Raw genomic sequence first — 12,250 nt, 5'->3', positions numbered from 1 at the left:
TTGTGGAATTCATTGTGGTGAACACAGAATGCTTCAGAAACACTAAGCCCTCCTGATCCAGCTGGCATCTGAAAAGGACTTTCAGATAAAGGAAATTTAGAAATGGGGTTTCTAGCATTTCTAGCTCATCCCAAAAAATTGAAATGCCTCCCCTTTTCAATAATCTGGCCTGCTCACAACAAGCTGATGTTTAACACAGATAATGTTTACCATTTTCACCATATTAGTTTAGCATGTTAACATGCTAATTATCACTAAGTACAAAGTACAGCTAAGGCTGATGGGAATCATTATTATGGCTAAATACTAGTAGCTTTTGGTGGCCTGCACCCCAGCTGGAGCTGTTGACTTGTCCTGATTTTTAACTGCAGGCTCAAAAAAGAGAGCAAAGTTAAATACTAATAATGGTTGACATTTCAATTGCATTGTGTTTATTTTGGCCAACAAAGATGGCTGTCAGTATAGCAGCTTCGTATCACTCTTCCTCTTCTATTCACTTCTTGCTCTGCACTAGATTTAGGGAAAACTTCTGTGGAAAAATTGGCCAGAAGCTAGCAGATATCAAGTAAATCCAAAACATCACACATCTTTTCAAATGAAGTAGAGTGGAGAGGGAGTGGGAAGCAAAAAGAGGAGAAAAAAAGGTCAAGATATGATTACAGAGCCTGCAAATGTATTATCCCAAACAATGTTTTTTTTTTTTTTCAGATAAAATATCAACTTGAGGCAAGCAATGTGTTTTATCCAGTATTGAGCTACTTATTTTTAAAGATTGGAGAGGAAGGAGAAGAAAGTGTAGAAAAGGAAGAGGAAAAATTAAGGGAGTAAAAAGAGTGAAGAGTGAGGTGGAAAGGTAAAGAGAAGGAAAGGAACGAAAACAGTCTCTTCTATCAACTGGTCCTGAGACTTACTGATCGAACAACAGCCAAGAGAGTTTAACCTCTGACCAGTACTGCCTTCCAATCACCAATCAGAGAAAACCAAATTATTAGCAAAAGATGCCTATCTGGATCACTGGAAAGATGAAACCAAAACTCAAAACAAACTTAATTATTATCTGGCCCTAAATCATGAATATAAATTGGCAGATTATCTCTTTACTGTCAGAGATACAAAGCAGAGACAGATCCTGACTGAGTGACCACAGTCCAGCCGTAGAGAGAAGACGACACAAGAAGTCCTGACTTAAAATGTAACAAATGTGACCATACCAGAGCATCATACTTTTTTTAAAAAAAAGATCTGTTAATCCCTAACTTCAGAGAACAAGATGAAAAATAAAAGGTTATATTATAGGTCACACATGCAGCTCACCTAGCTGCATAGTGTGTGACTACATGCCATAAATATATCTTTAGACTAATATACATATGAAAACAAACACTTCATGTATTTATTTCATTTTATGTAATGACCTCTATTTGCGTTTCTCTTTTTTCTCTAATCTAATTAGCGATTCATATTATATTATCATTCGTCTCTTTAGAGAGAGAAAGGACAGTATTATGATGATAATAGCACTTTATTATTTATTTCTGTCATTGCAGTTATTGTGGTAGTGATTATGTGTATATCATTATAATAGGAGTGATATATATTTATGTTGCTGTTATTATAGTGATAATGTACTCTATTACCATTTTTATTATGTATTATTGTTCTTAACGCTTTTACAAAATTGCTCACAAGACATTTATGCTAATAAAGCATATTGAATTGAATTGAGAGGGAAGACGAGTGAAGAAAAGAGGAAGAGAGAGACTGGAGGAGAAGAAAGACACAAGAGAGTAAGTGAGTGACACGCAGAGATTGAAGTGGAGCTGACAATGGCTCTCTCCAAGAAACAGGAAAGCTATTGACAACACAAAGAGAGAATTTCCATTTATACGTTCAGCACAGGTCAAGATGATACTATGGTTCACTGCGCTCTTTGTACGTGCTCTTTTTTCAAGTGTTAGCATGGAACAACGCCAGTGGTAGAACATCCACAGATGAAAAAAGCATAAAGCCTCGCTGATTGTCCATGTTGGTTTTCTGTTACCACAATTACCACAAGGAGGTAGAGGCTGATTTATCTGTGCAGGAGGCTGTTTTCGCATCATGGTTAGGGATCTAGAGACGTCACAGCACAACTGACACAGGTGCTTTATGGGCCAAAGTTTAAATGTGGACAAAAAGCAAGTCAGTATCATGTTAGCACCATCGTGAACTGTTTTGGTAAAATAGGGGCCAGTTGATTTTGAGTCCCTTCTAGGCCATTGATGCATCCAGTAATGGAAATGGAAAGCTGCTGCCAATAGTGGTCAGATATTGATTGCAGCACATCTGTGGAATCAAAACTGATTGACTTTGTTGAATTGGAAAGAGAAACAAGAGAAGATTGCAGCTGAGGTCTTGGTGGTCATCCAGGAATTTAACCTGGAAAACAAGGTCGAGGTTTTCTCTGCCAACAACACAATCGCCAGTTTTGGAGGACTGAGAAGGCAAAGTACCGTACCAAAGTTTTAAAAAAGCCAGATTAGCTTTGGACATGATTCCCCTTGATGCTCGCTCACAGACATATTTCAGATTTTCACCATCAGAGTGAAAAAGAGTGCTGAAAATATACAGTGTGTTTCCTTTTTCCTTTCTGAAGACAAATCCCTGTTGTCTTGGAAACAATATTCAATGATCCACTGACTGAACTTTGGCTGGCCGTGGTCCATGAGAAAACCTAACAATATTCAGTGACGCGATGAAGATGCTTGCAATTCTGAGAGACACTGAGGCAGAACTGAATGCAAGACATGATGGCAATTTCATTCCAATTTGATCAGAGGACTTCTGGGAGAGCTAGAGGAAAGTGGAGGAATGCCGAAAGAGAGCTTCCTCAAAACATGACAGTCATTCTTCACTATGGCTGTAAGTAGTGTTAGTTAGTTTAGCATGTTAGCATGCTAACATTTGCTAATTAGCACTAAAGTGCAGCTAAGGTTCAGGGAGCAGCTAACGTCATGTTACATGTTGGGTAAAAACAAGCTAAATTAAGTGTAAACTATAACCCACAAAAAAACAAATTGTTTTTAGATAGATCACAGACTGTTTGTTTTGTTTCATGTTTATTTTTAGACTCAAAGGCTAAATTATATTTTAGTCCTTAAAAAGAATCATCACCTCTCATTTTTTTTACTATCGGTAATTTTGTGACAAGGGTGACCGCTCAGGTCACTGCTCTTTAAATGGTGGATTTCTCATTTCAGTGCAAATCTGAAATTAGTTTTCAACCAGCTGTCAGTTCTTTGATCACATCCATCACTCTAATATTTGCCCCAGTTATATCTATCATACAAATGATGGCTTTATCTTTTAGCCGCGGGCAAGGAGACATCAAGTCATGCTCTGTGCATCTGTATCTACCCTATTTTTAAAATACTGTTTATAAAAAGGCTTTATTAGATAATTCAAGGCAGTAGCTGGACCAGCTTTATATCCAGGAGCTTCCTGTCTAACGTGGCTACATTCATTCCACTCTATTTTTCGCCTTCATTGCACACAAATTCACAGTCAACTCCTGTATTTTAACAGCAGGTTACAGATAATTGGTTGTGGTTGAGCCTCAGTTTGGGATCTCATCCATGAGTGGAGACACCCGTTGTAAGATCCAAGCCCTGGAGGAGTTCAGGCTGAGAGAGTTATAATGGAAAAGTGTTTTGAAATAACATAATAGCACTCTGACTCAGTCAACTGAAGGAACATTTGATATGAAGACGGAGGCTTTCAGTTTTTTTTTTTTTCCCCGTTTTCAAACGCAGCTTTCTTTATTTCCGAGCTTTAATTGAGTCGCACATGTTTGGCTCTGAAGTGAAAGTGACTGAAAATATAACAGATGTGAATCCTAATTCCCTTGATTCATTTTCTCTGCGACACTCAACGGGATTTGTTTGATGTTTAATACATCCTCTGAGATGAATAGAGATGAATCAATGAGTTTCCAAGAGAATGACAAAAACGTTTTGCACCTGTAGACTGATCGGACAGAGGTGTTGATCGTGAACTTCCCTCTGCTCCCCTAGGAGACCTGTCTGCAGGAGGAGACTCCCAAGGCGAAGCAAGACCTGTCACCTATAAGGATTAAAGTGGTAGGTGTTATTTTGAACTATCCCACACTGAGATCCAACACATTCCTGAAATGATTTCTTCTTCTCATTGCTCTAGTTTTGTTGAATGCAGCGTGGCCTAATGCCTGACTAACTCCCTGCACTCACTGTGTTGGCGTGTGGTGACATGGTGGCACGCAAGGCAGTTCTGTTTTTAGCTTTTCATGTGAGCCTGTCTTCTGTGTGTATGTTCATGCAAGCTTGAGGTTCTTCGTTCCGCTGTGCAGTCGCAGCCCAGGGGTCTGAGAAGGAGCTGAAAATTGTGATGCGTGACTTGTTGCCTTGTGTCACCTGGTCACTAGTCAGCTGAGTAAAGTCTGTGGGTGACGCACTGCAGCACCTGCACAAGCCACAGACTGTTTGAAGGCGAAGGGAATAACAATCTGTAATGCTCCTGAGGAAAATGTGTGAAATGAGAAACGAAAATTCCTGTTTCTGGCCATATTGGAAATACACATTGCACAATAATTCTTAGAACTAACGCTTCTTATTACTCTGCAGAGAAATGGTTCATTGGAGCTGTATTGTTGAATTTGTTGATGATAGAAAGTGGAAGAATTTGCTAGTAAAAGAAGTCAATAAACAGGCTTTTACAATTAGTACATTGATATTGTGGTCACATTGATATGTGCTGAATACTAACTGTGTATGTGGGACTTAAAGACTTGGAGAGGAGGTGCAGGAAGAGCTTTGTCACCACTTTCAGTTTGTCTGAACAGCACTTCTGCGATGTATTGGCCATTAACTCCAACTTTCTGAGTTGTACTCAACACTTTTGTCAGTTTACTGAAGTACCACTCAGCTTCTAAAATGTGTTTAAAGCAGGATAAGATGAAGGTAATATTTCAACCTAGAGCAATGAACTGTGATTACTTTAGTTCAAACATTAAAGCTGCACTAATTGATTTTTTTAAGAAACTGGGAGGCAGCAGAACAAATGGTAAATGGACTGCATTAAAATAGCACCTTTTAAGTCATCCAATCACTCAAAGCACTTTAAATGACCTCCATTCACACATATTCATAAACTGCTGGCACAGGCTTTGGGGGCAATTTTGGGTTCAGTATCTTGCCTAAGAAGAGTTGGACACGCCTGCTGGAGGAGCTTGAACTGCCCGCTGCTCTTCAGATAAGTGGAAAACCTGCTTCACCGCTGAGCCACAGCAACCCTGAAAATAAACTGAAAAGCACAACATTGACACAGTGTCACCTTATCAAGTTCTGGCAAACAAGTAAGCAAACAATTCGCTTTTTACACGCAGACACAGAACTACATTTACTGTAGGCTTGTGTTTCTTTACAAATCCAATATTCACTTCTCTATCTCTTCAACAACTACAGAGCCCTTTAGAGAGCAAAATGCTCCCTTATATCCACCAGCTAGCTAACTTAGTTGGCCTTTTTATTCTTGGCAGGTAGTGTAAAGCACTGTAGGTTATCATGCATAGTCACCAGTCACTGAGATGGGGGTCTGCTGATGGCGAGAGGCACCCCACCTACAGGAGATGACTCTCCCTCTCCTCCTTGCAGGTTAGGTAAATGAGCCTCCTCGCTTGCTGAGCACCCACTGTTCCCCAGCCTTCTCCACAGGTCCCTTGGCTAATCAGCTGTCCCGCTGGTTAAGTCAATGCTGCTCCTGTTGCTCAGTTGGTAGAGCGTATGCCCCATGTACTGAGGCTATCATCCTCCACAGCAGACATGGGTTTGATTCTATTCTGTGGCCTTTTTCTGCGTGTCATCCCCTCTCTCTCTCTCTCTCTGGTCTCTCCTGTCCTCATTTTATCTATCTCTATCAAATAAAAACATGCCAAGCCCCAAAATATACTTAACAAAATAGATAAATAATGCTCATTTTGCCTGCAGCACGCTCAGGGATGCCTGTCAACAATGCCATCCCACTACAGTGAGCCACAACAGTGTTATCTCCAAAAACTGTGGTGCACACTCAAATCAATTCAGATTTTATTCATATAATCTTAGTCCAAAATCACATAACACAGTTTGTCTCAGGGTGCTATATTTTTCTAGTGACATCAGTACCCCACCAGAGAGGGAGCAGCTAAAGGGTCAAGAGTGACAAAGGGGCTTGATACTATACCAGTGCAAGCCTGGAGGAAGATATGTTATATATTTCACAATGTGGTTTTTCAACATTGTCAGGTAATAACTTGATGATGAAATGACCCTAAAATTTTAAATGCCCTAAAAATCCTAAAATACTCTGAAGTGGGGCTTTAAAGCTGCAGGCCAGATGAGAAAAACAATGAGCTGAAAAACTATAAAACACTTTGTAGAATTGGAGGGAACAGCAGGGATGATTGACAACACAGTCATTTGATATATTGTTTATATAAAAATATTAATTAGTGCAGCTTTAATGACAATATTACAATAAATGTGATTGCGTGCAATTAAACATGCTCTGGTTGTAAGCTTTCTTCTTCGCTGTCCAATTTATTTAGTGATTTCATGTATCACTTGTCCTGACAGCAGAGTGTAGACCCTTCAGGTCCGTCCAAGCCCAGCCTGCTGTCAGGATGCCTGTGGCGCAAACGCCCAAAGACGGGACCGGTGGAGAACTCTGTGCTGCCCCCGGTGGACACACACGACTGCTGCAGCATCAGTCACGCCTCCTGCGGCCGCACCGAGCTGGATCTGGAGCAGGAGCGAGGGGAGGAGGAGGCGGAGGGGAACAACCAGCACGCGCCGCCTCCTGTCAGGATGAGCTGCGAGGTGAAGGATCTGTCCAACGGAAGAACACACACCTCGCTGCGGCCGGTGTCTCACTCTCATATCAACAACCCACGATTCAGGAGCATGCACGCACGGGAGAAAAAGGCCACTCAGATGCTGGCCATCGTGCTCGGTGAGTGGAGACTGTTAAATGTCATGGTAAGGGATAGTTCAGATATTTATTGTGGGGTTGTTAGTTATCGATGGTCAGTACAGTAGATGGCCACCCTCGGTTTGGAAAAGGACCAACAATTCCAATGTTATATGAGGTAAAATAACTGATTTCACCCATGGAGTTTGGTTGGTTTGGATAGAGCAGTATTTTGGCTTATATAACAGTGGTTTCCTGTCAGAAAAGGCTGTCTGACGGCAAACTCAAGGGGCGAAAATATTCTAAATATAGCATACACTTAAACTGATACTGATAGTTTTAGGTGGGTACCTTTTTTAAGTGGCTGAAATACCTTCTGTTGCTGACCCTGTCCACAGCAGTCCATTGCTTTGCTTCTCCTAACTGTTGGCATGCCAACTGCCACCTACTATAGGTAATACACTAACTGAAGTACTTCATACAACCCCATATTAAATAATCCAAACTATCCCTTTATTACAAGCAATTTTACAGATGCAATATACAACAGAGTTACTTTAACATTGTTCTTATGTACTTTTCTGCTTTATGTACCTGGTCACCTGTGCTGCTTTCTCACCTGGTTGTGATGGCACGGGCACATTTGCTTACTCTGTGTGCATTGGCTGCATATTTTGCACAGCCACAACAAATCAAGCTGAAACGTCAAAAAAAAAAAAAAAAAGTCTGGCTGGCTTCGGGTTAACAGTGTGTGTCTAGGCACACGCTGTAGCTCCTGACACAGCTTCCACACGCTCCAATTATCAGCCAGGTTGCTATAAGCCTGGTCAAGTTAGCTCTGGCACAGCACAGATCTCACTGACAAAAATGTAATCAGGGGTGTCTGATTGCATTACAGCGGTGCCAGTGAAAACTGTGACGCAAACACAGAAAATCATCTCTGCCCAGCCCATGTCCCACCTGCTTTTCAGCCAACTGATCACTGCTTTGGTGTGATGTTGTGACCCCAATTATAGTGCTTGAATTTAATGAGTGTTTGAACTATGCTGCAGCATTTATGGTTGTTTATACAAAATAAACTATGGCCTGTTGGCTGCTGCTGGGTGTATTAAGTAATTTAATTGAACCCTCATTAAGCCTGTTGCTATGTCAACTTTTTTTCCTAGCACATAACACTCAAAAATAAGCATTAAAAGCATTAAAAGCTAAATTTAGACAGCTTTTGTAAAACTTTTTTAGAGTTTAGAATGCTTGCTGAGCAGTAAGCTAGTTAGTTTTCCACTGAACCAAAAGCGCAAATGTCTGATAGCCTGTTACCCCAAAAACAAAAGCCCATTGCTCCAGAAATACCCACTCTCCTTGCAGTAGCACATTAATCCTAAACCCTAATCCCAACAGCAGACAAATGGGCTTTCAGTCCAATAGGACATTTGTCAGCCCATTGGAGTTTTGGCATTGGACTTAGGAACCATGGGCAGTTCCCAGTTAGCCAAGCATGCTAATGTTTGAAGTTTATGTTAAAGCAGGCAAACACACTGTTTAATCCATTCCTTACAATTTTCCATTTGTGTGCTTGGATTTTTAAAGGCTTTAAAAAGATCATGCATCAAACTTTTAATATACGCAACATCGATCAATTGTTACTCTGAGCTCTAATAAAGTAGCATTCTTTAACGGCACATGATAATTAATGTAGTTAGCTAATGGCTACATTTATTATTATACATTAATAGCTAAATTTAGATACTGCTGTCTGCAGTAAGCTAGCTGTTAGGCTAGCCGATGCCATGACATTGTTCCGATGGCTGAATCCAAAACCCCAACAGTCTGAAAAATGTCTCATTGCAAAGCGCATTTGTCCGACAGCCTGTTATTCTGAAAACAAAGGCCTATCGCTCTGAAGATCTCTGTCTCTGAAAATACACACTACCCCTGCACACACTAACCCTAACCTTACCTAAATGCAGTTAGTGTGTATTTTCAGAGCAATGGATGTTTGTCTTCAGGGCAACAGGCCCCAGTTAACCAAGCATGCTAAGATTTGCAGCTTATGTTACAGCAAACAAACACACTGTCTAATCCATTCCTTACAATTTTTGCTCTTGTGTTTTTGGTTTTCGTCCTTTCTCCATGCCTCTCTGCTCTCTGGCTGCTCCAGGGGTGTTTCTCATCTGCTGGCTGCCTTTCTTTGTGACTCACATTCTGAACACCCACTGCAGGACATGCTACGTGCCCCCTGGGCTTTACAGTGCTTTCACCTGGCTGGGGTACGTCAACAGTGCCCTCAACCCTGTTATCTACACCACCTTCAACATCGAGTTCAGACGGGCCTTCATCAAGATCCTCAGCTGCTGAGGGAGACAACGATGTGCCAGGAAATTAAAATGGAAATGAGGCTGTGCACTCATGCTACAACTCCATAACAGTGACCACAGTCATGCTCATGGTCATGGTCAGGCACACCTGCTTTTTGCCCTGGAGGAGTTACACAGTAGCAGCAATGAAGCAAGAAAAGGGACAGACACTGTGGCAATAAATGCAAACAAAAGAGGATTTTTACTCCTTAATACTCACTCACTAACACTCAACAGGGCTGGGACTCCATTTGAACAGTATTATTCCTCAAATAAGACTTTACTTCTTACATGCATACAGTCTTATCGATAGCACAAGGTGTTGGACTTTCTTGTGGATATGTCTTGTACAGTATGTACAGTATACTGCTCATTGGCATAGTTCCATTATTGGAGCCATGATGGAGCTTTAAGGCGGGTAAATTGATCGTATAGAGATGTGGGCCACTGCGTCTTGAGGCCCGCTGCCACCTCACTATGTGGATCAACTGATGTTAGTCACTTCCCCCACTCACCCCGCTCCCTCATCATCATCATCACCACCACCATCAGCGCATGCACAAATCAAATTTCAAGGGCGTCCACTTGAATTGTGCGGGAGGGATCATATTGGCCCCTGCCAAGACTCACATCATACTGAAGATAGTCATACTGAAGAAGTCATATATATTGATGTGGAGGCATTGTGCTCAGTGTGGATTCATTAGACTTAAAAAAAAAAAGTGAGATTTTGATGTAATGCACAGTGGAAACATTTTTGGTGTTTTCTTTTAAAGGGACTGTTTGTTTATTGGCAAACCTCCCCCTGATTTAGAGCTGGCTGCTCGGATGCGGTGGTGAGCTTTGTGATCTTCACCAATCATGCAGGATTGTAAACCATGTGGTGAGCAGGTCTGCCATGGACAGTGTGTTGTAAATAAAAAAAAATGATGCAATGTTTTCCAGGCTTGCAATAATCTCTTTATATATATGCAGTATCACTCAGCTCATGCAGAGATGGACACAAATACACACAAAGGCTAACTGCAGTAATAGTTTCACATTCCAGATTTTGTTGTTACTGCAATTTTTGAACCGCTTTTTCTCCTACACTTTATTGCAAGATATAACAGATATCAAGAGGTTCATTCTTCATTATAACTCTGTTTCCACCAAAAATGGTGGTTACAGCAGTTAGCCTTTGAACAGCAGTATTGGTCTGACCTTGAATGAGCAATATGAAAGTTTAAAACTTTTAAAAATCAACTTCAACTATCAACAGAATGTGAAGAAAGAACCATTTTGAAGTTGTGTCAAAGACATCTATGTATTATTCTCACAGCAACTAGTATTAACTAAAACAGAATAGAAATTTCAAAGGAGGACGCAGCGGCTGTCGCGTTATTGTCAGAAAGGAGAGTATTTCAACCTAGAATGTTTCCTTGATCTCTAATATATCATCCATTTTATGAGTTTTCAAATGTAAGTAACAAATATATTACAGATTTCTCCTTGTATTTTTAATCTTTCAAATACATAAATACAAGCTCCTAAAGGTGTTTTTCCACAAATTACTTCTGTTTGCCCAGCAAAATAGAAATGACAAAATACTCAAAAGTAATTAAATATGTATTTTAAATACATTCAAAAATACTGCCCATCTCTGAGTTTATGTATATATGTGTGTTTTAATGCTGCTGATGACGGGCGACACCAACAGACGGAGCATGAATACGTCAGTGGGGAAGAACACAAGAGGAACGAAGATGAGGGAACACAATATTGAGAGGGGGGATATTTAGAGACATAAGAGGCGCAACAGTGACACACAAGAAGAAGAATGAATCTGGAGAGAAAAAAAAAACACAGAAGGAGATAAGGGATGATGGGAGAGCTGAGTAGGAAAGAATAAAGCCAAAAAAGAAAGAGATGAACTGAAAGAGCAAAGATCAAAAGTGGCTGTAGGAGGAAAATAAATCTGTTGATGGATTGAGGATAGCTCCAGGAGGGAAAAATAAGAGGGGAGCCTTTTCTCAGCCTACATCTCAAGCACTCCTATTTCTCTGAGAGGCATAAACACCTGCTCCCGTGACACTTTGTGCCATTGCGTCGACCCGGTCTTGTTTCCACTGAGACCACTTATATGATAATAACGCACCAGGTGTGTGTATATGTGTGCGCGCGTGTCTGTATTTATGGACGTCCGCTGTGATGTGAGAGGAACCTCCAGCTCGTGATCATCGCAAGGCAGACATCAATAACCCACACCATTAATTTATGTATTCCGTCTGTTCTCATGCAACTGAAATCAATATTCAATATGATGTAGAGGCTTAAATAAAGGCATATTTACAGGAGTGTAATTGGAACATAAACAAATCGAGGTTGAGATTCAATAGTGATCAAAGGAGGTGTTTGTTCTTATGTCCTTTAATTGAAGTTGAATATGAATACATTTAATTAAAGATGCCTTTTAGACTTCATACGTGCCTCTAGATCATATCCATCCACTAATGTAAATGAACTGCATACGTCTAATAAGCCTCAAAGGCAGGGAGCCGCGCTATAGACCCCCAGAGGCTGCAATGTTCATTACTTACAATAATATGATGCAGCCCAGTGGATCAAACATTGTTATTATGTTGCTGTGTGTTTTTATTAGCAGTGAGGCTAAAAAAATGTCACGTTTGTTCTTAGTTCAGATGCTGCCAGAGGAAAGGTTATAGGGTCATTAAAAACAAAAGAGTTTATCCCTTTGGGAGCATGTATGTGCTCAGCCAATTTCATGGCAATCAGCTTTCTTTTTTTACATTAAAAGACATCTTCTGTTGTTATTTTAACCTGAGGGTGGTGCATGAGCCCCATGATGAGCTTATTGAGTATTTAAAATTGCATTGAAGAGGTTTATCTTGACAGTGTCGTGAGAATATTTCAACTAGTTTTCAAACAAGTCGACT

General features: G+C 40.6%; 1 protein-coding gene across 3 annotated transcripts in view; it reads left to right on the top strand.

Moving 5' to 3' along the window:
* The window catches only part of drd3 (dopamine receptor D3), a 32,303-nt gene extending 22,776 nt beyond the window's left edge, over positions 1–9,527 (top strand). Inside the window, exons 6-8 of one of the 3 annotated variants that reach the window (XM_084747148.1) lie at positions 4,053–4,118; positions 6,630–7,002; positions 9,119–9,527. In XM_084747148.1, the coding sequence (XP_084603274.1) occupies positions 4,053–4,118; positions 6,630–7,002; positions 9,119–9,315 (636 nt within the window). In that variant the 3' untranslated portion in view covers positions 9,316–9,527. Of the gene's footprint in view, positions 1–4,052; positions 4,119–6,626; positions 7,003–9,118 lie in introns of all 3 variants that reach the window. The other 2 variants (XM_084747149.1, XM_084747147.1) reach the window with 2 other exon arrangements.
* The last annotated feature ends 2,723 nt before the right edge of the window (positions 9,528–12,250 follow it).

Source organism: Lutjanus erythropterus, chromosome 21, assembly GCF_056507025.1.
Source record: "Lutjanus erythropterus isolate fLutEry1 chromosome 21, fLutEry1.hap2, whole genome shotgun sequence".
NCBI classification, from domain to species: Eukaryota; Metazoa; Chordata; class Actinopteri; order Lutjaniformes; family Lutjanidae; genus Lutjanus; species Lutjanus erythropterus.
Note: the sequence above shows the minus strand (reverse complement) of the source record. Positions and strands in the feature narration are given on the sequence as shown.